The 26,373-nt window shown below is 43.0% G+C and overlaps 1 protein-coding gene across 1 annotated transcript in view; it reads left to right on the top strand.

Moving 5' to 3' along the window:
* Positions 1-24,854, top strand: part of lipib (lipase, member Ib) — a 30,714-nt gene extending 5,860 nt beyond the window's left edge. Inside the window, exons 3-11 of the mRNA XM_060900834.1 lie at positions 9,497-9,875; positions 10,836-10,944; positions 11,443-11,544; positions 13,639-13,728; positions 13,814-13,981; positions 20,859-20,948; positions 21,035-21,143; positions 21,229-21,402; positions 24,767-24,854. Coding sequence (XP_060756817.1) covers positions 9,497-9,875; positions 10,836-10,944; positions 11,443-11,544; positions 13,639-13,728; positions 13,814-13,981; positions 20,859-20,948; positions 21,035-21,143; positions 21,229-21,402; positions 24,767-24,854 — 1,309 coding nt within the window. The remainder of the gene's footprint in view (positions 1-9,496; positions 9,876-10,835; positions 10,945-11,442; positions 11,545-13,638; positions 13,729-13,813; positions 13,982-20,858; positions 20,949-21,034; positions 21,144-21,228; positions 21,403-24,766) is intronic.
* Positions 24,855-26,373: the final 1,519 nt, after the last annotated feature.

The following is a 26,373-nucleotide window of genomic DNA, read 5'->3' as shown; positions in this document are numbered from 1 at the left end:
CAAGAAGACGTGGAAAAGAAGCGAATGGCATTCCAAAGTGCATAACAAAGTATGCAGTATTAAACTTTTCCTTTAGGATTTCATTTTTTTTTTCGGCCATTTTACAAACAATAACATCAATTGGCCCCTGTTGTCCCCATTCAGCACAGGCAGCAGCATTTGCAGCCATAAGATGAATCCCAATGACTCTGAAGACATCCTTTTCTAAAAGTTTTGCAGCCAGATATAAAGACAGATGAACCACCTCCATATTGAGTGCAATACTCGCAGATCATCCCGTCTTCCATAGTGTAGGCGAGTCCCCTGAATTCCTCGAGCCAACTTTGTTGAAACTGTCTCTTTCTCTTGTTAGCTTCATAGATCATTTTATTTTCGGACTGACTTTCCCGTTCTTTTCCTTGTTCTTGTTTCTTGTTATCAGACTGGTTTTTTTTAGCTCAAACTGAAAGCTGAACAGAGTTTGCTGCTTTGGCTTCTTCGTTGCCATCTTGTACAGCACAGACTGAATACAGTTGAAGTTCTGATTGGTCAAAAATAATCATTGAAATATTCGGCAATGACCAGTCATTTCCGATAGATACCGCTCTTACAATAGCTGCACTGACTTCAGATTTACCTCACTACCCTCTGCTTTGGGGACAAGCGAACTTTGTTTACATACTGAAGCCAAGCGGAGATGTCCAGCATCTGTTGCTGTTGTCTGAAAAAAAACTACAGCTAGAAAAGCTTTACTACCGGATTACTTGGATAATCTTAGTCAGAAAGAAGCAGAGGATAGATATACGCAAAAATTAGTTTATTAGCGGTTCTGATCCATACAAAATTCCTCAAAATGACTGGAGTGACCGTGTAGATTTGTGGCCTAGCATTAGCTACTGTACATGTTGGAATATACCCCCCCCCCCCCCCCCCCCCGAGTATTGACACAGAAGAAGAGTTTAAAAAAAAACTACAAAAGCAAGAAAACCTTTGTGTAAAGACTTTTTCCCGACATCAGCTTTTGGGGACAGTGCTGCAAAAGCCAAAGCATGTACTCTTGAAGGACTCTGACCTGAACTGTAGGCTGGATGGTATTACTGCCCCTCCATGTCTCAAATCCACGGACATCTAATTACAAAGCTATTTGCTCTCATCATTTATACAGTGATTTATTGTTAAAACAATATCTGAAGTGTTATTTGTAAAAAAATATGTTGCTCTAGACTTTCAAACAATGTTGTAAGATTTTATTTTAATTTTATCTAATAGTGGATAGTACAATAATTATAAACACTAACAGAATCAGCACATTTCAGTTGTAGCTGTAGTTATATAGTAACTATAATCACCCTTGTAATAATAATTTCAATAAACAGTTAATGTTCAGTTCCCTTTTCATTTATTCTCTATTCAAAAGGCACAACTGAGTCACACAGGTTGATAAGTGTGACAATAACAATTTGATCCAAAATAGTTTTTCCTGCCTTAGTCGATTTATTTCCATTTCACATGCATGCAGCTGTCCTAAGTTTAGTGTGTTTGTGTAGAACTCTCGTGAACTATAGGTTCATTACTACATTCTGACTCCATGGAGACATTTTGCACAGGACTGTGTTCCTCTGATAACAGAAACAAAGCTCCAGCTCTCTCTGCTCTTAATCTGTTCTGTTCTTTTAGGATTATATTGCGCATGTCGCTTCTTGTTGAGTTTTTTGTTTGTTTTTTTATGCCTGAGTTGTTTGAAACCAATCTGGGTTTTCCATGTCGAATGAGGAAGCGGCTTCACCTGTAAGAAAATCAAACACTTTCATGAAGGAGCTAATTTGAATGCGAGCAGAAAAAAAAAACTGAGATTCTTAAGCAAACGCTTCCATGCTCACTTCCGACTTTCTCATCTCATTATCTGTAGCCGCTTTATCCTGTTCTACAGGGTCACAGGCAAGCTGGAGCCTATCTCAGCTGACTACAGGCGAAAGGCGGGGTACACCCTGGACAAGTCGCCAGGTCATCACAGGGCTGACACATAGACACAGACAACCATTCACACTCACTTTAGAGTCACCAGTTAACCTAACCTGCATGTCTTTGGACTGTGGGGGAAACCAGAGCACCCGGAGGAAACCCATGCGGACAACATGCAAACTCCACACAGAAAGGCCCTCACCAGCCACGGGGCTCGAACCCAGACCTTGCTATAAGGTGACAGCGCTAACCACTACACCACCATTTTAAATACAATTGTGAATTTCTCTGCAGTTTTCAGGCTGAGCTCCTCTTGTCATATTCTTTAACCACTCATTTCCTCGTTCTTGAAGCATTTGCTTCTATTTGTTAACATTTTTCTTGATAGCAGGGAGACGGTAATGCCTTTTATCTATTTCTCTATTTGAACAAGCAAAAACGGCGCAGAAATTAACCATGTTGAAGACAGATTAAGCCTTGTTTGCATGAAAGATGGTGTCTGTCTGACCCCAGCTGTAATTATCACGTGATGCGTGACGTCATGCACAAGGGGTCTATAAACAGTACGCGTACCATACTACAACAGCAGGGGGATATAAAATAACTTGCAAAGCGGTAAATGAAACCGAGACTAAGAAAACAGCCAAAACATAATGGCAGATACGTAGTGATATAAAATCATCAAATATAAAAATGGTCTGGTCCTGGTCTTGACTCGGTCTCGACCTGCCTTGGTCTTGGTCATGACTTGGTCTTGGTTTTGGTGGTCTTGACTACAACACTAGTTAGTAGTGGCTACCCCTCGAAATTTGAGGATGATGGTCTCCTAATCGGTAGTGGCTTGGTGGAGTCTGAGATGGATGAAGAGCCCCAGTCTAGTTGTGTACAGCTTCTGGCAGACGTGGTTGTGGTGGGGAGTTTTGGGCGCTTGGGGTCTCTGTCGCTCCTTCCGCTTTCTTCTGTTCTCCTCAATGTTGCTCATCCGTGTCTTCTCAAATCTTTCCGTTTCTTCATACATCAGCACTCTCCAGTTAGTACGATCTTTGGCTTGCTCTTCCCAGGTCTCCCAGTCAATGTTGCAGCTCTTCAGATTTGATTTCAGAAGATCTTTATACAGCTTTTTCTGTCCTCCCTGGTCCACTTTCCTTTGCTCAGTTGTGAGTAGAGAACCTGTTTGGGGAGTCTATTGTCCTCCATCCTGATGACACCCACCCATCGCAGCTGGTTCTTGATGATTATGGATTTGATGCTCTGTTTCATTTCAGTCAGGACGCTGATGTTGGTGTGGTATTCTTCCCAACTGATATTCAGGATGTTCCTCAGGCAGCGTTGATGGAATCATTCGAGTGACTTCAGGTGGCAGCAGTATGTTATCCAACTCTCGGATCTGTACAGGAGAGTTGGAATAACTATAGCCTTGTACATGAGGATTTTCAACTCGCTGCGGAGGTCTCTGTTTTGAAAGACACAAGAGCGAAGCCGGCTGAAGGCAGTTCCTGCATGTTTGAGACGATGTTGTATTTCGTCATCGATGTTGGCGCTTGGTGACACGCAGCTGCCCAGGTATGGAAAGTGGCTCACGTTTTCCAAGACCTGTCCATTTAGTGTCACTGCAGGGGCTTTCGGGTGGGTCTTGAGAGGAGGTGGTTGGTACAAGATTTGAATTTTCTTCCAGTTGATGTGAAGACCAAGCTTGTTATAGGCTTTGTTGAAGGTTTCAAGAATCTCTTGAATTGTGTCCTCTGTGTAGGATGCCACGCTATTATCGGCGTACTGGAAGTCCAGGAGGGAGGTGGTGGTTTGTTTTGTTTTGTTTTTGGACCTCAACCGACTCAGGTTGAAGAGTTCCCTACTGGTTCTGTAAACTGTTGATTCTGGGTGGTAATTTCCCTTTGACCAGGTGCATGATGGTGGCAACAAAGATAATGAACAGCATTGGGGTGATGATGCAGCCCTATTTCACTCCAGATTTAATCTTGAAGGCTTCAGTCTTTGAGCCGTTCACTAGAACCGTGGCGGATATGTCATTATGTAGAAGTTTCAGGACCTTGATGAATTTTTCAGGACCACCAACTTTGACCAGGATTTTCCACAGGAGGAGATGTGATACACTGTCAAAAGCCTTGGTGAGGTACATAAAGGCCAGATATAGTGGTTGGTGTTGTTCGCATCACTTTTCCTGCACTTGGCAGACAGTGAAGATCATGTCTGTTGTTCCCCTTGATGGCCGGAAGCCGCTTTGGGTCTCCAGTAGGATGGTTTCTGTGAATGGCTCGAGACGATTCTTGGTGATGCAGGCTAGGACTTTTTCTGTGACGGACAGCAAGGAGACCCCACGGTAGTTTATACAGTCTGACTTGTTTCCTTTTTGCTTATAGAATGGTGACAATCATTGCATCTTTCAAGTCGGTCAGGATGTGCTCTTAGATCCAAATCTTGATGATGAGCTGGTGTAGCTGCTGCTGAAGCAGAGGCCCTCCTTCTTTGAAGACCTTGGCAGGGATATTGTCGATGTCGGGTGCTTTATTGTTGTTTAGCGCTTTGATGGCAGAGCAAGTCTCCTCGAGGCTAAGGATCCAGCTAAGATCATCAATGGCGTTTTGACTAGGCAGTTGGCTGAGCATGTCTTCATTGATGGCCAGATTGGTGTTCGGAAGTTCTTCAAAGTGTTCCTTCCACATTGCCCTGATGTCATCTTTGATCTTCAGCAGTGTCAAACCATCTTTGCTTTGTTGAGGCACTTGTCCTTGGCTAGAGGGACTGAAGATGGCTTTGGTGGCATTGAAGAAACCTCTGGTATCATTTTTATCAGCAAGTGCTTGGGTCTCGGCCGCTTTGTTGACCCACCATTGATGTTTCAGTTTGTGGGTTTCTCTCAGCAGAGTCGCTTTGTTTTCCTGGTGTCGACGTTTCTTCTCCCTTGAGTTTGGGTCTTTTTGAAGCTTGAGGAAAGTTTTCTGCTTTTGGTCCACAAGTTGTTTCAGGACTTTGTTGTTCTCATCAACTAGTCTTGGTGTTTTGTCTTTTGATAGCTTGTTGACAGGCTGTCATGATCACTGTCTTCAGTTCTTCCCAGTGGCTGGGGACTGAGATGGAGTACTTCATTTGGGAGTTATTTTACGAGGTGTTTCTGGAACTCTGCTTTTGTAGCTGGATCATGAAGTTTGGAGATGTTAAACCTTTTGGCGGGCTTGCAGTGTCCAGGTCTCCTTTTAGGCCGAATGTTGAGCCTAATTTTGGAACAAATAAGGCAGTGGTCTGCCCAGCAACCATCTGCGCCAATAAGCATTTTGGTGGAGAGAACATCTTTCCGGTTGCAAGATTGAACGATGAGGTAATCAAGCAGGTGCCAGAGCTTTGAGCAAGAATGTTGCCGGGAGACCTTGAACTTCTGCTTCTGTCGAAAGATTGTGTTCATTATGATCAGGTCGTGTTCAGTGTATTTTGTGAGAAGCAGGATGCCGTTGGCATTGCATTCGCCGATTCCATTTTTCCCAATGGTTCTGCTCCAAGGTTGGTGGGCTATCCCTACCCTGGCCATTGAAGTCACCAAGAAGGATGATCTTGTTAGATGGGTGAATTGCAGATAGGATGGCGTCCAGTTCAGCATAGAAAGCTTCCTTCACTTCATTATCTGCATCAATTATTGAAGCATACCGTAGAGTCGTGTTCAAAATAATAGCAGTGTGTTTAAAAACGTGAGTAAAGCTCAAAATCCTTATAATAGTTTTTATTTTATTTCATGCATTGGGAACACTGCACATTATATTCTACATCAAAACATGAAGAAAAATGTATCAATATTTTAATTACTTTACAGAAAATGAAGAAAAATGAATATTGGGCTGTTCAAAAAAAATAGCAGTGTCTGCATTTTTCATTACAAACTCAAATATTTACTGTATAAACTGAAAAAATATTTAGGATTTAGCATTCCTGTGAATCACTAAACTAATATTTAGTTGTATAACCACGGTTTCTGAGAACTGCTTCACATCTGTGTTGCATGGAGTCAACCAACTTCTGGCACCTGTGAAAAGGTATTCCAGCCCAGGATGATTTGACAACATTCCACAATTTCTCTGCATTTCTTGGTTTTGCCTCAGAAACAGCATTTTTTATGTCATCCCACAAGTTTTCTATCAGATTAAGGTCCGGGGATTGGGCCAGCCACTCCATAACTTTTAATTTTGTTGGTCTGGAACCAAGATGCTGCTCACTTACTGGTGTGTTTGGGGTCATTGCCTTGTTGAAACACCCATTTCAAGGACATTTCCTCTTCAGCATAAGGCAACATGACCTCTTCAAGTATTTTGATATGCAAACTGATCCATGATCCCTGGTATGTGATAAATAGGCCAACACCATAGTAAGAGAAATGTCCCCATATCATGATGCTTGCACCACCATGCTTCACTGTCTTCAGAGTGTACTGTGGCTTGAATTCAGTGTTTGGAGGTCATCTGACAAACTGTCTGTGGCCCTTGGACCCAAAAAGAACAATCTTACTTTCATCAGTCCACAAAATGTTTCTCCATTTCTCTTTAGGCCAGTCGATGTGTTCTTTGGCAAATTGTATCCTCTTCAGCACATCTTTTTTTTTTTTAAACAGTAGGACTTTGCGGGGGCTTCTTGCCAATAGATTAGCTTCACACAGATGTCTTCTAATTGTCACAGTACTCATAGGTAACTTCAGACTGTCTTTGATCACCCTGGAGCTGATCATTGGCTGAGTCTTTGCCATTCTGGCTATTCTTCGATCCATTTGAATGGTAGTCTTCCGTTTTCTTCCACGTCTCTCTCTGATTTTGCTGTCCGTTTTAAAGCACTGGAGATCATTTTAGCCAAGCAGCCTAGCATTTTCTGCACTTCTTTATACATTTTCCCCTCTCCAATCAACGTTTTAATCAAAGCACGCTGTTCTTCTGAACAATGTCTGGAACAGCCCATTTTTCTCAGGTTTTCAGAGAGAAATGCATGTACAACATGTACTTTAGCTTTATCCTTAAATTAGGGCCACCTGATTGACACCTGTTTTTTCACAGAATGAATTACCTAATTGAACTCCACACTGCTATTATTTTGAACACGCCCCTTTCACTTAATTATTCAATTACACAGACTCAGGAGCATGCATATCACGAATGTTGGGTCTGTTGGTTTTCTATGACTCCACTACACCTACTGGTAAATTATTTGCCATGTAGTAATATAATTTCTACCAAAAACAGTGATTGATCTGGTTAGTCATGTTGGACTGTTATTATTTTGAACACAACTGTATGTACTGATCACAGTTGCATGCTGTTCAGATTTGAGTTGAAGACGAAGGGTCCTCAGCTGTTCATTGATTCCCACTGGGACTTCTGTCAGTTTTGCGAGGAGACAGTTCTTGATTGCAAATCTGACACTGTGGATTCTTCGTTCTTCCTTGGGAAGTCCTCTCCAGAAGGTGTATCCTCCCTGCTCCTTCTCCTGCTCTTTGGGTTTCACTCAGGGCAACAATGTCAAGGTTGAATTTCTGAAGCTTGCGAGCTAAGAGCAGTTCATCTCTTTGGTCGGTCTGAGTCAGTGTTGTCCATCAGAGTTCACACATTCCATGTGTTAAATTTCATCACTTGTATTCAGTGACGTCACTAGGTTTGAGAGACAGGGGTAGCTTAGCACCCAGAGGAGAAAAGGTATTGTGCGCGCGCAGCGCGCGCCGAACATTTTTCAGAGCACCTACTAAGGCTGTCAATCAATTCATTATTTCAAGAGCATCACATCTTGGGGACACACTTCCCACCATTTCTATTCTATTTTAAAATTGCTTTCATCATTTAATTGCTTGCTGAAGCAACTTCACCAGCTAAACTACAAAAATGTGAAAAAAAACAATGGTAGGTGTCATGCATTCCTGCGCAAACTGAAGAGGGCAAGTGCTTCACAAATCATCATGTAAACATTCTACAGAAGACTCAATATAGCCTAGGTAAAGTTAAGCAAATGCAAACCACTGACATCAAATTACAATCTCACCGTGTGTGTCTGCAAATGAAAGCATAGAATTCTGACTCTCTGCAAACCCAACTCAATGGAAGCCCGCACCGCGCCTGCTGCAGAATGCCCACGTAGTTTTTTAAGTCCTACTAGCCTACCACTCGACGTGACGCTTGACACAGAGCCAATGAGGAGGAATCATAACGATATTAATAATATTGCATTAAACAATAATTAAGCAAGCAGAAACTGTTGTTCGGATTAACTTGCGTTCTTGATGGCTCATGTTCACTGCTTTACTGCCTTTGGTTTTTTTTTTGGAAAAAAAATAAAAATATAAATAATTTAAAAAAGGGCAAAAAATATAGGGTGGCTTTGCCATAAGATAGGGTGGCTGGAGCTACCCTAAAATGGGTCTGGCGACGTCTATGCTTGTATTTTTCGTCCACAAGAGTGGTGACCCTCTGGATGTGGAAATCCAGACAGGTGGCAGTGAAGTAGACTATATTTAGGGCACCTTTTCTAGCCCCCTCCCTGTTCAGGGTGAGTAGAGTGGATCCTAAATGGGGCTGCTCAGTCGCAGATGCAAAAGAGTCCTTCTGCTTCATCCAAGGACTTGATGACCTATTCATGCATCTGCTGCTTCCAGGCCAGGTCCAAGTTGAGGGCTTCCAGACTCTCAGTCCTGCCGCCGTCACTCGTTGCCAGTTGCCGAAAGATTAGAAGTTGATTAGAAGATGCCTGTGTGTGAAATTCGTTTTAACGTGGGGATGTCGTTGCACACCAACAAAAGCATGACTCTTGACAGCTCTCTGACTGGATCCAATGGCTGGGAGTCCCAGACAATTGGGTTGGAGATCTGCTGCAGCCTTCTTCCGCTTTCACAGCTGTCGAGTGCTCCAATGGAGTCCACCTCTTCTGCCTGATCCACTCCTGAGGACTTCCCTGGGGCTATTTAACCCATAGTTGGGGCCCTCACAGGTACTACCATCCTGGGCCAGGATGGACCTGGGACCAATGGTAACTAAGGGGTGACTCCACACTCCCCAACGCTTCAGAACTCCTGAACTGAAGCCTTACCACCGGATGTAGTTTTACGTCATACCCAGGACAAACAACACTAGTACTTGGGCTTAACACGTCATTCATACCTTAAATCCATCTCTTTAACCTCTAGAGACCAAATGTTCCTACCTAAATGCATAGTTTGCAAACATCTGATGGAGTTTAGGAGTCAATAAACACTCCTTGTCCACTCTGTGTCCAGGGTTGCCAGTGATCAAAAAAATTGTTTCATGTTTCCTTCAATCAAGGTCCTAAATTTGTCTATTATGTAGTTTATATTGTTATACAAAAAGTATTGCTATGACTACAAGTAAACTAAAATCCATTTGAAAAATAAATGTCCAGTAAAATGTGGGATTTTTCTTTAAGAATTAAAAAAAAGAGCTTTACTAATGCATGATTGCGGCTTTGCTGCACAGATTTTATGAAAATAATACTGTAGGATAAACCTAGAATCAGAATCAAAAAGTTAACTTAAACATTAAACGTCAGTGTGTCGACTCTAACCAGGCAAAGGCAAAGAGTGTGACAACTTTTCCGATGTGGACTTCCATGAGGCATTCATTGGAACCAACCTGTACGTGCGTCTGCTCCTGTACACACGTGCCAACCTGGACTGTGGCCACGAGCTTCCTCATCACAACTTCACCAAAGTGCTGTTGTTCCACGTCACCCGACCTACCACCTTCGTCATCCATGGCTACCGGCCCACTGGCGCGCCCCCCATCTGGATCAACCACATCACACGGCTGCTGGTAGAGCAGGCTGACATGAACGTCCTGGTGGTGGACTGGAACCGTGGAGCTGCCAACCTCAACTACTTCACTGCTGTGGCTAACACACGCCACACCGCCGCCAACATCACCGCCTTCATACGCAGGATGATGGTGAGTCACAGGACAAGTACACGAGTCTGAGTCCACCATCACCAAACTGTTTTATATCTTATTTAAAACTAATAGAAAAGTCAAGGATGGTGTTTACAATTAAAGAATGCTATTTAAAACCAAAACAAATCTATATATAAAATGTCATGATATTTAAAATACTGTTTACACAATAGCTCTTTTTTTTTAGCTGAAGCATACAGTGTGTTGCATAAGTATTTACCCTCCCTTAAACTTTTAGGAATTTTGTAGTGTTACAACCTGGAACTGAAATGGACTTGAGTTTGATTATATGTCATGAATCTAAACAAAACAGCCCATGATATTGAATTGGAGATGGTGGGGTAATAAGAGTTTGCAAAATTTATTTCCAAATATTTTCATCTTCAGAAATTCTTGTCGAAAAATAGGTTTTAGGTTTTGTAAAAGTGCTACTCTACGTTTCATGGAACCCTAACACCACTCTTCACCATCCACACTGTGAAACATGGTGGTGGCAGCATCACATTCATTGAGTTGCCCTTGGCTTCTCGGGTGCTTCTTTGACTAATCCCCTTTTGACCCAGTCACAGACTTTTGGTGGACAGCCTCCTTTTGGCAGAATTACTGTTATACTACATTCTTTACATTTTTTTTAAACCGATGGATTTGATGGAATGTTCAAACTTTGGGATTGAATACTTCTGCAAGTCACTGTAGCTAGTAGCAAGTAATATAAGTTTCACCCAAACCTTTATGCTATGGTCATATTTCCATTAACCAGGATCAGTATGTCTTGATTTAAGGTGATTTTGTTGAGAAATAATGTCAAATAAATATTTGTGTTTTACTAAATTGATAAATGAAAACTGAACTGTACTTGGGGAGTGTACTCCTTTTTAGATGTTCCTGTACCTATAATGCAAATATGTGTAAATCAGTAAGCAAGGTGGTGGTAAGGGGTGTGTGTGTGTCATTCAGGATGAGGGAGCGTGTCTCAACTCGATCCATCTCATTGGAGTGAGTCTGGGTGCACATGTGGCTGGGTTTATAGGAGCTATGCTGGGAGGCCGAGTGGGACGAATCACAGGTGATATACGAAAACAAATCGTGCTAATCCTTTAAATAGAACATTACATTACAGCAGAAGCTCTTATCCAGAGCGACATACAACATGCCAAGAGCAGCCTTGGGCACAATTGGTGGTTAGGTACCTTCCTCAAAGGCACTTCAGCCATTCTTGCTAGTCCAGGGACTTGAACCAGCAACCTTTTGGTCCCAAAGCTGCTTCTCTAACCATTAGGCCATGGCTTCCCCTTGTAATAGAATTCTCTAACCTATCCAGTGTTTCTGTAGTGTGGATGTGACACAAGAAGCTTCATCAAAGTCTCCCATTTTAAATAATATGGTGGTCAAAAGTGGACGAAACATCTTAAACAAAAGTTTTTACATTTTTCTACAGTTTTAAGCATACATTCTATCACAATTTATGCAAAAATACAAAAAACAACTGACCTGACCAAATCGTAATTTTTTTTACCTCTTGCGTGTCTTGCCTTAACCATGACTGACTGCTCCATATGATCAGGTCTGGACCCTGCTGGCCCTATGTTTGCAAGTGTGCCTCCAGAGGAGCGCCTGGATCCAACCGATGCTCAGTTTGTAGACATCTTACACACAGATATGAACTGTAAGCACCAAAACTGCAGGTTGAGTTCTCTTTCTCTGTGTTCTCAATCTTTAATGTGCATGTAACGTTTATTGGTACTTGTTGGTACCAACGCTGATACTGATAACCTGTCGGGGTGTCATGTAACATTTTTCTTTAGCTCTGTTTATATTTGTCTGATTTAATTAGTATTTATGAAGTGTGCACGTTTTGTTTTTCACATGCTTTGGCTCATTCCATAACATTAAGTAGTTGATTCGAAATAAAGTGCATAAAAATAAATAGTTACTTTAGTTAGCTTGGCTCAAGGAGGGTTGTTAAGTTAAGGGTCACCTGCTTCACTAGAGCTGTAGTCTATTGTGGGGTACAATGTTTTGTCAGTGTTAAGTTGAAGAAAATTATTGGGCATCCAATTTCTCACATCATTAATACAGGCGAGAAGAATTGGTACGTTAGCCACATTGCTTGGATCCAGAGACAGGTAGAGCTGTATATCATCAGCATAAAGGCCCGGTCCCACAATACCAATAACTATATAAATAAATCAGTCCCCCGCAGTTTATGTGGTTGGTGGTCACACCAGACTGATAATGATACCTATAGCCCAGGCTTGGGTTTATCCATATCAGTGAGATTGTTTCTGGAGCGACCTGATTAAAACATCTGACCAATCAGGTAATTGTTTATATGTGACGTTGTCTGAGCATGTGCTGTTTTTCCCGGGCATCTTTGTAGATCCTTGTTGCATCGTGAAGTCACAGAATACGGATTCACTGAAAATAAAAAAATGTAATAAAAAACACGGATCTTTTTATTCACGGATATGTGATTTTCCGTGAAATATAAATAGTAAATAATAAATGCAGGTAAGATATTTTAATTATGAACTTTGGCAGTCCACACATTTAATTGTTTTAGACTTCTTAATTTTTTTTTAAATCCGTGATGCATCATCCATATGAAATCCGTGACCAATCTGTAATATACTGAAACGTTCGTGACCAATCCGTAAATTATTAGCATCCGTGATGCATCCGTATTAAAATACGTAACCACTCCGTATTTTGCATCCTTTATTTTATTTCCGTAATCCGTGACCTATCTGTATTATATCAACCACCGGAGTGTGTGCATGGGTTGTTTTGAAGTCCAAGCTGTACAGTATGACCCAGAATAATGTGCTACTACTTGGTAAAAACTTCCATGACTATTCCTAAGTTGCATGCATTTATTTCCCTGAGTGGCAGGACCAAGCAATATTATAGTGGGGATTATAGTTGAGGTGTGACTGCTCCAGACTGGAACTAAATTCAGGTAGAGGTATAGTCAGAGTTGGAGTTAGTTATAGTTATCAGCATTGTGGGACCGAGCCCTAACAGTGGAAGTTAATGTCAATTGGACCTAAAATTGAGCCTTAAGGTACTCCGTATTTAAGCACTGTGGAAGAGGAAACCAACAGCAACTGGAAAAGTGCTGTTAAATAGATAAAACATGAGGAAAACCAGGACAGTGCCGTTCCTGATATTCCCACCCACTGCTTTAATCTGCTGATCAAAACAGCATGATGGATGGCATCAAACAGGTCCCTCTCGTACCAGGACCTGGTCTTCCCAGGCAGTCTCCCATCCTTGTGCTAACCAGGCCCTTCAGTCTCCATTTCTATATCCTTCAACCTCTCCCCATTACATAGCTAGCTACCCACAGTGGGGGGGCTGATCCTCTGGCAAGAGTTTGCATCAAACACAGCACTTAAATCAAGGAGAATTAACACAGATATTCCCAGCATCTTTATTCATTAAAATGTCATTTGTAACTCTGAGGGGTGCCAGTTCTGTCCTGTTAATTTCTGAAACCAGATTGAAATTTCTCAAAAATATTATTGTCCTCAACTACCTAGAGGCACTACAGAGCTATTCAGAGTTTAGATAAAAGAATCAGGGCTACTAAGTAACTGACGACTTTGAGCAGTCTAGTAGGTACATATTCGGCTTATATCACACGGTATCGTGGTGTTGGATGAGTAAATCTCCAAAACATCGAACCAGTACCCAACAGCAGTAATGGATTTGATGTATCCATGGTGAAAACACATTCCAGATGCATTTGTCTTGACAGCATTTGGCCTCAGAGGACCTAATGGTCATATCGATTTCTACGCCAATGGTGGACTTGACCAGCCTGGGTGCCCCAAGACTATATTCTCAGGTCAGTTCATACGAACATTACAACTGGATTTAAAGGTAGATCTTGCAAAACATCTAAACATGATCTTGCCTTCTCTCCTCCTTAGGAAAGTCCTACTTTGTTTGCGACCACCAGCGCTCTGTTTTTCTCTACCTGTGCTCTCTAAACCGCACCTGTCACCTCACCGCTTATCCATGCTCCTCCTACACTGACTTCATCAACGGCCAGTGTTTGCAGTGTGAGGCCTTTAAACCAGCGTCCTGCCCTGTTCTGGGTAACGTAAATGTCCATTACAATACTGCAGTCAACATAGAGATGGGTGACACGTTAAAGGAAAATTCACATTCCAGTGTAGGATCACTGTGAGCCACCAGAAAAGTTTCAGTGCTCCTCGGTATTTATTTACTGGAACTGTACAGGAGTGACGAACATTGGTCATGCAAACTATCTTCCCTTTGTGTTTTGGTGATGGTAGTGGAGAAGTTAAATTGCTTTGAGATCTGGTGAATGTGAAGTGCATAGTATAAGATTTATATAATTTTCATGCTCAAGGAGCCTTCTTGGATATAAACAGAGTCATCCAGTATGAGATCATGACCATCAGGATGAAACTGACCAATCAGAGAACCTTTTATATATGTGCAGTATTTTATTATAACTACAGTGCTCGGCGTAAATGAGTACACCCCCTTTGAAAAGTAACATTTTAAACAATATCTCAATGAACACAAACAATTTCCAAAATGTTGAAAAGACAAAGTTTAATATAACATCTGTTTAACTTATAACGTGAAAGTAAGGTTAATAATATAACTTAGATTACACATTTTTCAGTTTTACTCAAATTAGGGTGGTGCAAAAATGAGTACACCCCACAACAAAAACTACTACATCTAGTACTTTGTATGGCCTCCATGATTTTTAATGACAGCACCAAGTCTTCTAGGCATGGAATGAACAAGTTGGCGACATTTTGCAAAATCAATCTTTTTCCATTCTTCAACAATGACCTCTTTTAGTGACTGGATGCTGGATGGAGAGTGATGCTCAACTTGTCTCTTCAGAATTCCCCAAAGAAAATAATTTCTTTACACCACAAAGGTGAAGGCTACAAGATGATCAGCAAAGCTTTACTTATCAGTCAGAATACTGTAGCAAAAATTTAAGAAGGATGGAACTGTAACCATCTCACAGAGACGTCCAGGTCATCCACGGAAGTTAACACCTCGACAGGAGCGTCTTCTGATGAGAAGGGTTGAAGAAAATCGGCATGCAAGTTCACTGCAGTTATCTAAAGAAGTAGAAAGCCAAACTGGGGTGACTATTTCCCGTGACACAATACGGCGTACACTGCAGAGGAATGGCATGCATGGATGCCGTCCACAAAAGAAGCCTCTCCTAAAGCCCAGGCACAAAAAAGCCTGCCTAGAGCTTGCCAGGGCCCATGCTGACAAAGATGAAGGCTACTGGGACTCTATACTCTGGAGTGATGAGACCAAGATAAATGTTTTTGGAACTGATGGCTTCAAAACTGTATGGCATCGCAAAGGTGAGGAATACAAAGAAAAATGCATGGTGCCTACATTGAAACATGGTGGTGGCAGTGTCCTTCTGTGGGGCTGCATGAGTGCTGCTGGTGTCGGGGAGCTGCATTTCATTGATGGCATCATGAATTCACAGATGTATTGCTCTATACTGAAAGAGAAGATGCTACCATCACTCCGTGCCCTTGGTCGTCGTGCACTTTTCCAACATGACTAAACACACATCTGTTATGTAGTGGGTTCCTTTAGATAACCTTTCTAGAGACATACTCAGACATGTCTTCACGGTGAGAACTATATTCATTTACTGAAGCATTAGTTCATACATACAGATAATTACTGGAACAGTGGCAGCGCAGTGCCAACTAATGGTACGGGGTGCATACATTGGTGGAGTCAGTGCAGGGCACATACATCACATCTCCTCCCCACTAAATGTTGTTGTTCTCCCCTTAACATGAACATGACCTTACAAAAAATTTTTTTCTTTTTTTTACATTTAAATCACACTAACCTTGAGGTTGGGAGTAGACTGTCCCAAACCCCTGAGTCAGTCAAGGGTTTATTCTGCCCTTATTCTTAAGACATGACTCCTTAAACTAACAAAAATACAGCTTGACAGTCTCTCCTTCAAGTGTCCAAAAGGAAACTGTCTTCACCATGCTTAACGCCTTAAGGGCTGTAACGAACTGGTGGTTTAATAACTCTGGAGGGGTATCGCTTACCAGTCTCTTGTGGTTGTGTGTTGGTTTCCTCTGAGGTTACCTGAGGTGATGACACACTCACGGATTCAGAAGAATAATGCATAGCAGGTTTGGGAGCTGTGTTCTCCACCACAGGTAGGTCTACTGAAGCGTGAGAAGATGCCGTCTCTCCGTTGGTTGAAGCATCCAACTCAGCGTGTCTGGCCAACATCTGGTCAGTGTGGCGTCTCCAGTGTTCTGATCCAATGTTGACTGTGTATGACACAGGACCAGTCTTGGCTGACACTACTCCCGGTGTCCACTTCTCTCCTCTCCCATAATCCCGAACTAACACTGTCACTGACCTTGAACGACCTGGCCTTGGCATGAATCTCTCGGCAAGTACACTGTGCCTCTTGCGCCTTTTCCACTTCTGATGTGACGTTCGGCTTCAGCAGGTCAAGTCGAGAACGTAACTTGCGATGCATGAAGAGCATAGATGGCGTCTCCTTGGTTGTGGAGTGCGGAGTGTTGCGATACCTTAGGAAGAATGCATCCAGTCTGTGTTGAATTGAAGCTGTTCCTGTGGAACGTTTCAGTGAATGCTTGAATGTTTGCACAAAACGTTCTGCAAGGCCATTTGTAGATGGATGAAATGGTGCAGAGCGGATGTGCTTCACGCCGTTGCTTTTCATGAATGTCTCGAACTCGCTTGAAGTGAACTGTGGGCCATTATCACTTACTAAGACTTCAGGGAGCCCATAGTGACTGAACAGCCCTCTCAGTACCTGTACTGTCTTAGAAGTTGTGGTTGAACTCATGAGGTGTACTTCCGGCCATTTAGAGTGTGCGTCTACGACTACCATAAACATATGGCCTTGGAAAGGACCGGCAAAATTGATATGGATCCTCTGCCATGGAGATCCAGGCCAAGTCCATGGATGGAGGGGTGATGGTCCTGGTGCTTTCTGTGTGAGCTGACAGGACTGACAGGTCTTTGAGACTTGTTCAATTTGAGTGTCTATTCCTGGCCACCACATGTAACTGCGAGCGACAGCCTTCATTTTGATGACACCCGGATGTCCCGTGTGTAGCTCAGACAACACTCTGGGCCTCAGTTTTGGAGGGACGACAACCCGGATACCCCACATAAGACACCCTTGCTGGAGTGTCAGTTCATCCTTCCTGCTGATGAATGGTGCCAGCACGCTGTCTACATCCTGGACTCTTGGAAACTGACCTGTGGATACCATTTCCACTACCTGAGCAAGAACCTGATCTGTCCTGCTCTCTCTGCAGATTTCTTTGCAGTTCACAGGTAAGGCCTCCAAGTGTCTAATGTGAAAGCTGTCCACCGCACTGTTTTTCTCCTTTGGAGATGTGGGGATTGGCAGACGTGACAGTCCATCAGCATTGCCATGACGTGCTGCCTCTCTGTACTGTATGGTGTAATCGTGAGCAGCTAACAAGAGAGCCCACCACTGCATTCTAGTGGCTGCCATAGATGGTATAGCTTTACTAGGACTCAGAATTGTGGTCAGTGGACGATGGTCTGTAAGGAGTGTAAACTTCCTGCCATACAGGTAGTGGTGGAATTTATGAACTCCAAAGATGATGCCGAGAGCTTCACGCTCAATTTGGGCATAATTTTGTTCTGCTTTGTTCAGAGTCCTTGAGGCGAAGGCTATGGGCCTCTCTTGTCCATTTGGAAGGATGTGTGAGATGACGCTACCTACCTCATATGGGGATGCGTCACACGCCAGCCAGATGGGAAGGTGCGGGTCATAATGGGTCAACACACTTTGAGAGAGTAGTTGTTCTTTAGCCTCTTTAAAAGCTGTTGCACATTCTGGTGTCCATCACCATTGCTTTCCTTTACACAGAAGAGCATTCAGCGGGCAAAGGATAGATGACAAATTTGGAATGAATCTACTGTAATAATTAATAAGCCCTAAAAATGAGCGAAGCTGGCTCACGTCAGTCAGTGCAGGAGCCTCCACAATTGCCCAGACTTTCTCAGGAGATTTGTGTAGACCATGGGCATCGATGATGTGGCCCAAGTATTCCAACAAATCCTTGAAAAATTCACATTTTTCTTTCTGTAGACGCAAGCTGACTTCTTTCAAGCACCCAAGAACTGCGTCCAAGTTCTTCAGGTGTTGGGCACGGTCCTGGCCAGTAACTAGAATGTCGTCCAGGTAGCAGTGGATGTTCAGAAAACCCTGGAGGGCCTGGTCCATGGCTCGCTGGAAAATAGCTGGTGATGATGTAATCCCAAAAGCAAGCCTGTTATAACAGAACAGACCCTTGGATGTAGTTACTGTGAGGTATTTTCTAGATTTTTCTTCAACAGCCATTTGCAAATATGCATGAGATAGGTCCAGCTTACTGAAATGCTGCCCTCCTGACAGAGATGCAAATAAATCCTCGATGCATGGAATTGGATATTTCTCTACACACAGAGCGGGGTTGACTGTAACTTTTAAAATCGCCACAAATCCTAATGTCTCCATTCTTTTTAACAATGGGCACAATGGGCGTTGCCCACTCGCTAAACTTCACAGGCAAAATTATGCCCTCTTTACACAGTCGGTCAATCGCAGCCTCCACTTTTGGCCTGAGAGCATAAGGAACGACTTTTGCCTGACAGAAACGTGGTTGATGCTCTGGTTTCAGAGCTATGGCAGCTTCAGTGCCTTTCAGAGTACCCAGCTCTTTTTTTAAAGACTTCACTGTGCCTTTGTAGCACTCCCTCTAGCGTCTCTTCACGGATCGTCTTAATTTCCCGCCAGTCAATCTGTATTTTTCGCAGCCATTCCCGACCGAAAAGTGGGGGTGAAGCCCCTTCGACCACATACAGTGGTAGCTTAGCCCTATGCTTGTTCATTTTCACAGAGACCGTGATGACTCCCTCCGGTGAACTCATCTCACCAGTGTACGGTATGTCTTCAACATTATACTTGTTTGGCGCAAAGGCAAGTTGCAAAACTGTGCATCATACGATTCTCTTGAAATCAGACTAACTGCCACACCTGTGTCTAACTCCATTTCAATCATCTTCCCTTCAATTTTTGGTTTAACACATATGTGTGACAAATTTCCCTTCTGCGCCACCATATGCAGACTTGGTTCTGAATCAGTTGTGCTACCATCACTACTGGACCTCTCTTTTGCCTCCATGTGGTGCACTCTGTTCTTATTTTTGACTTTGGGTTTCACTGACTTTTCATTATTTACAGTCTCTTTGTTTCTGCAAACTTTTGATATATGACCTTTCTTACCACAGTTGTGGCATTTCTGTTCCTTGTAATAACACTCTGCTTCTTTATGATTCGTTTTACCACAGCGCGCACACTTGCTGCGTTGCTGATTATTCACTGACAATGCATGCACTTTTAGCGCGTTACTCAGCTGATGGGTTTCTCGTGCTACAGTCTCCATTGACACAGCAATCTCTACCGCCTTCTGGAAAGTGAGTGCCACTTCGGTCAGCAATCGTTTCTGTATTGCCTCTGCGTTCAGTCCACAAACAAGCCTGTCTCTCAATGCATCCTGCAAGTGTGTGCCAAATTCACAATGTTCCGAGAGCTTTTTAATGACTGCAATGTACTGCGTCACAGATTCTCCCTCTTGTTGGTTTTATTTATGAAAGCGAAATCTTTCCGCGATAACAATTGGTTTTGGAGAAAAATGCCCTTGCAAAACACTCACAATGTCTTGATATGACTTTTCCCCTGGCTTGTCAGGAGCTATGAGGCTGCGTAAAAGTCCATACGTAGCAGCACCCATTATGCTTAGAAAAATGGCTACCTTTTTATCTTCCTCAATCTTGTTCACCTTTACGAAGTGCTCAAACCTTTCCACGTAGGTTGTCCATTGCTCCACATTCTCGTCGAACGCATTTATGTGTCCAATGTATCCGTAGCCAGCCATTTCGTGTCATTAGCACTCACCCTCCCTTTTCTAGGCGTGCGGGTCTTGGCCAACTTTCCACCGCGACCAAACTTTTCCCTTCCTCCACTCACAGTCAGTACCGTGGCGGAAACACTGCAGGTAACCTAAAGTCTGCCTCGTCGCCAATAATGTTATGTAGTGGGTTCCTTTAGATAACCTTTCTAGAGACACACTCAGACACGTCTTCACGGTGAGAACTATATTCATTGACAAGTATCTGCATTAGTTCGTACATACAGATAATTACTGGAACAGTGGCAGCGCAGCGCCAACTAGTGGTATGGGGTGCATACATTGGTGGAGTCAGTGCAGGGCACATACATCACAACATCTAAGGCCACTGTTGGATTTCTGAAGAAGAACAGGGTGAAAGTGATTCAGTGGCCAAGTATGTTTCCTGATCTGAACCCAATCAAACACCTACGGGGAATTCTGAAGAGACAAGTTGAGCATCACTCTCCATCCAGCATCCAGTCACTAAAAGAGGTCATTGTTGAAGAATGGGAAAAGATTGATGTTGCAAAATGTCGCCAACTTGTTCATTCCATGCCTAGAAGACTTGGTGCTGTCATTAAAAATCATGGAGGCCATACAAAGTACTAGATGTAGTAGTTTTTGTTGTGGGGTGTACTTATTTTTGCACCACCCCTAATTTGAGTAAAACTGAAAAAATGTGTAATCCAAGTTTATATTATTAACCTTACTTTCACGTTATAAGTTAAACAGATGTTATATTAAACTTTGTCTTGTCAACATTTTGGAAATTGTTTGTGTTCATTGAGAGATTGTTTAAATTACTTTTCAAACGGGGTGTACTCATTTACGCTGAGCACTGTATATGTAATTAATAATAACAGAGCCATCGGTTTTCCTTTTGTCACCTAACTATATGTATGCAGTAACGATAAACGTGACTTTATGATGTATGATACGATTTGATAATTAATGCAGTTTAAGATTTTTCCTCTAGGATACAATTTGAGCCAGTGGAGGGACAAACTGTTGAAACTGGGACAGACAAAAGTCTATTTCTCTACCACAGCAGAGCCGCCATACAGAAGTGAGTTGACGCAACTGTGATCTCATTTCCTGATGATAAAATCCCATTTTAATCATGAAGGAGCAAATTTTCATTTTGCTTGACAGAGACGAGCTACATAGTGGACACTGTTATGTGGAATCAGTACCTGCGATGGGGGATAGTCATCCTTCGTCTTCACAGCGGCAAAAATGTAACGGAGGCAAAGATTGACCAGTAAGTACCTCAAGATTTATATATATTTAAAGCTAGTGAGATTCTTCCTGCGGTTCATGAGAAATGTGTCTCTGTTGTTGCTCAGTAAGCTGCTACGCTTTGAGAAACACACCTCTATGCGACTGCTTGCACAGTTTGACGAGGACTTGTATCCAGTTCAGAAGATCTCCTTCCGAATTGTTACTGGGAACGTAATCGGACCTCAATATAAGATTCGACTCCTCCGCATCACGATTACGCCACTGGATCTGTTAGAGAGGTGAGCGTCAAAAGCAGGCATTCAAAAAAGCACTCAAGCAAGAAGTGATAAAAGGAACTGATTAGTTTTGTGGACTTTCCCTAACAATAAATGAACACAAGGCATGTCATTCTTTACTAAATTTTACGAAAGTGTAATTGTTGGTATACCACAAGTTGGCCTAGTGGTTAGCGTGTCCGCTTCTTGACTGGGATATTGCGAGTTCTACTTGCGGTTTGGTCATACCAAAGACCACCGTAAAAACGGTACCTACAGCCATCTGGTGAGGCACCGCAACACAGGTGCAAGTAGGGAGTCAAACTCTCACAGTTATCAGAGGATCAGCACCCCCACTGTAACCCTAGCTATGTGATAGGCAAGAGGCTGAGGGCTGTAGAAACGGAGATCTGTGCCACCTGATGTGACATGGGAAGGACAAAAAAATTTGGTCTAAGAGGAATAAATACTTAGGGATATGCTGCTATTGGAAAATTAATCAAATTCAGGGTTATAACGCTAACTCCCCTTCACATTGGACCGCCTCACCCCACTGTTCATTATTTTCCTACAACAGCACACCCCAAAGTGTTTTATTCCTTACTTAATCTTGCAGTCCTGCTGGCAAAACGGAAGCCTCGTGGTATTTTGAGCATCACAGCTTTGCAATTCTTTGAAGGAAAACTCCAGGATATATATATATATATATATATATATATATATATATATATATTTATTTATTTATTTATTTATTTATTTTTTACCTTGGCCACATGATCTCGTGTTTTTGGCTCCAGATATTTACTACGGACAAAAACATCTATTCAGTTCCCTTACAAGATCAACAGAACGACCCTGACAATCACTTCTGTGGAGCAAGATCTTGGCGTCTGGGTGTCAAGTGACCTGACGTGGTTGAAACATGTAATGGAAAAGTGCACAAAGGCTAACAAGCTACTCAGTTTCGTACGCAGATGTGCTACAGAGATTAGCATTCAAATTATGCGTCGCACATTGCATCTAGCAGTTGTTCGCCCAGTCTTAGGATACGCTACTTAAGTCTGGTGTCTGCAGTCAGTTGAGCTTATCAAACACGGCAGGTGTCCAAGTTTATTTTAGACTTCCCCTTTCTTCGCTCGGAGAGCTCTACGGACAGACTCGTTGCCATTAACCTTTTGCCAATTTGCTACTGGCACAAGTTTTTGGACATCTCATCTCATTATCTCTAGCCGCTTTATCCTGTTCTACAGGGTCGCAGGCAAGCTGGAGCCTATCCCAGCTGACTACGGGCGAAAGGCGGGGTACACCCTGGACAAGTCACCAGGTCATCACAGGGCTGACACATAGACACAGACAACCATTCACACTCACATTCACACCTACGGTCAATTTAGAGTCACCAGTTAGCCTAACCTGCATGTCTTTGGACTGTGGAGGAAACCGGAGCACCCGGAGGAAACCCACGCGGACACGGGGAGAACATGCAAACTCCGCACAGAAAGGCCCTCGCCAGCCACGGGGCTCGAACCCAGACCTTCTTGCTGTAAGGCGACAGCGCTAACCACTACACCACCGTGCTGCCCGTTTTTGGGCATGGTATTCTTTTTTTTTTTTAAGGTCATAAATGCCATTGTAACAGTCTCATCTGATATTTTACCCAGTCGTTTGATACCAACTAGATTTACTGCAAATCCCAGTGTAATCCCTTTCCGTCCTTGTAAGTGTAGAACTGTGACACACCAATACTCATTTTTCGTGAGAACATTTTAGGTTCACCCAGGTTTCTCTCGTACAGTTTAAATTCTTGTTCCAAGCTTACTATCATGAAGCACTTACCTCTGTGTATAACATAGAAGACCCGCGTTCATGGAAAACTGAGTGAAATGTAACAAGTCACGCATCCTTACCAGCCCCGTTACCTGTTGTTTTTTTTAATGTTCAGATTTTTTTCTATTATTGCATTGCATTTTAATGTATTAGCGTATCTATCCATCTTTTGTTTTGTTTTTTGTTTTTATTACCTGAGCCCACAGTAACTGGTGTAAACTGTTGTGGTGACCCTGCCTACATGTCTCTCATCTCATCTCATTATCTGTAGCCGCTTTATCCTTCTACAGGGTCGCAGGCAAGCTGGAGCCTATCCCAGCTGACTACGGGCGAAAGGCGGGGTACACCCTGGACAAGTCGCCAGGTCATCACAGGGCTGATACATAGACACAGACAACCATTCACACTCACATTCACACCTACGCTCAATTTAGAGTCACTATTTAACCTAACCTGCATGTCTTTGGACTGTGGGGGAAACCGGAGCACCCGGAGGAAACCCACGCGGACACGGGGAGAACATGCAAACTCCACACAGAAAGGCCCTCGCCGGCCCCGGGGCTCGAACCCAGGACCTTCTTGCTGTGAGGCGACAGCGCTAACCACTACACCACCGTGCCGCCCTGCCTACATGTAATCATGCTTATTTTGTTTTCTTGTACATATTCTTTTCAATTATGTTAAGGCAAAGCTCAATAAAATAAAAATAAATAATTGTAATCATTCCCGTATTGTGTTAGAACGCTATAACCGGCAACCACAAAATGGCTATACAATGTAATCCTATGGGGCAAACATCCGCGTCAAAGTAAACCGCTTGTTTTCGCCACTGACAGGTTCAAAACTCATAACTCTCTAGTTAGTCAAATATCTATAGATTCACAGGCCCAACCACATCTCTGCAAGAGAAACTCTGGGATTTTTTTTTTAACATGAAAAGTAAAAAAAAAAAGGCCCTTTGTGACAATTGACTACAGGCACTGAATAGAGCACTGCATCAGAGACCAGAAGAAAAGAAAGGTAAAACGACAAGTGTAGAAATGGTCACTTTCTTTCTAGTTAGTGAGGTAAACAGAGTAGAAACTCTGGACTCCAGAGTTTCTACTCTGTCTGTTTAGTCTGGAGGGATCCTTTCCATGTTGTCGGACACTTAGAATAACATTGAGCCTGTCAGTGGCCAAAACAAGGGGTTTACTTTTGACGCGTTCGATTGCCCCATAGGCTTACGTTGGATAGCCGTTTTGCGGTTGCCAGTTATCGTGATCTAACTCAATACTGGACCAATTTTGATTGTTTTTGTCCGGAGTAAAGATTTGGACCTGAAAATAGGGTCCAGGATTCAAAAAAATCTCAGTTTCCCTTTGAGAGAGCGAGCTGCGGTTGTCTGTGTGAATCTAGAGATATCTGGCTAACTAGCCAGTCTCCAATGTTGAAAATTTCATGTAATCAAACATTTGTAAACTTATCAAATAACCTTTAGTACACAGTCACTAAGGAATAGTGTGCAGATAAAGTTAGCATGCGATGTGAAACATCCATACTGCTCTTCCGTCTTCTCCAGGCCTCCGATGTGCCGATATGACCTCGTCATGGAGGAGAACACAGAGGTGACCTTTAAACCCCTGTTGTGCGAGGAGTCTCATCTGTAAGCCTTCATAAAGTTGTCATCCATGTTACAAAGTGCAAACACGCTAAATGGAGGAGTGTGTATCATCTGGTGAGGAAGCACTGAAGAGAATATTGCAGTTTGGATGATCTTGTGCCTACACACAGACACTTTCTGCACTTCAACACTGTTTGTGGACTTTTTTTTTTCTTCTTAAGACTGTCCAATCTATTCCACTGAACTGGAAGTGTTGGTTTAGACTCAAGTCTGGGTTTTTATTTATTTATTTTCTCTACTTTATAAGACATGTACTAACAGTTTGTGTGGTTTTTTTTTTTTTTTGGATAATTTATTGCTAGAGTTGTTCCCTTTTATCTCCTACAAATTCACTCCTGTCAACACAAACTATTCCTTCAAAAAGTCTTAGAAGCTTCATCCACAGACCTTCCATCCATTATCTGTAGCCGCTTTATCCTGTCCTACAGGGTCGCAGGCAAGCTGGAGCCTATCCCAGCTGACTATGGGCAAGAGGCGGGGTACACCCTGGACAAGTCGCCAGGTCATCACAGGGCTGAGACAGAGACAAACAACCATTCACACTCACATTCATGGTCAATTTAGTCTCACAAATTAGCCTAACCTGCATGTCTTTGGACTGTGGGGGAAACCCACGCAGACACGGGGAGAACATGCAAACTCTGCACAGAAAGGCCCTCGCTGGCCGCTGGGCTTGAACCCAGGACCTTCTTGCTGTGAGGCGACAGTGCTAACTAACTACTCCACCACTGTGCCACCCCCCCCACAGACCTTCTGATCTCTTTAAAACAAGCATCAGCATCTTGAAGGTTGAACAGCAGCTTCTTATCTTCAGGATCCTTGGTTCCATGCTGGGCTCAGGTCTGTGTGGAGTTTCTGTGCATGTTCTCATGTTCAGGTGGGCTTCCTTCAATGCAGCGTATAACGAGAATGACTCCTTGCTGTGAACGGGCATGTGTCCTATCCAGGGTGTTTTCCTGGGCGAGGCTTGGGATCTACTGCAGCCCTGACCAGGATAAAGCGCTCACTAAGGCAGCTGGGCCATAGAAGGTTCACGCTGCACGCTGCATGCTGCACGCTACACGTTCACGTGAAGAACCGGACCCTGGGCCATTAAACTTCATGCTTGGATGTTCACGTGTTGCGTCTGTTCTACTTTGACCGAGTAACCAACAATATGGACTCTTCGGATGACGACGATTGCCTCATTCTGCTTTTACTGAGACAGAGGAAGAGAAAAAGGAACAGAATTTGGAGCCGAGAACACTTCCTTCTGAGAGAAACCCGTGGTGAATTTCACCGAACATTCTATAATCTGCTTGACAATCCCGATGAAGAACTATTTTTCAATTATACCATTCAATTATATTTTTTCTGAAGTTTTCCCCTGAAAGCATAGAGTTATCTCCCTAGACCCGTTCTGATTGGCTGGCGCGGCGGTGACCGCATGCATTGACTGGAATTTCCATCTTCACGCCTAGAAAAAAGTGTGCATGTTCATTTCTCGCTTCACGCGTGAAGTGTGC

The sequence above is a fragment of the Neoarius graeffei genome, chromosome 19 (assembly GCF_027579695.1).
Source record: "Neoarius graeffei isolate fNeoGra1 chromosome 19, fNeoGra1.pri, whole genome shotgun sequence".
NCBI lineage: Eukaryota > Metazoa > Chordata > Actinopteri > Siluriformes > Ariidae > Neoarius > Neoarius graeffei.
This window is presented reverse-complemented; position numbering and strand designations above follow the sequence as displayed.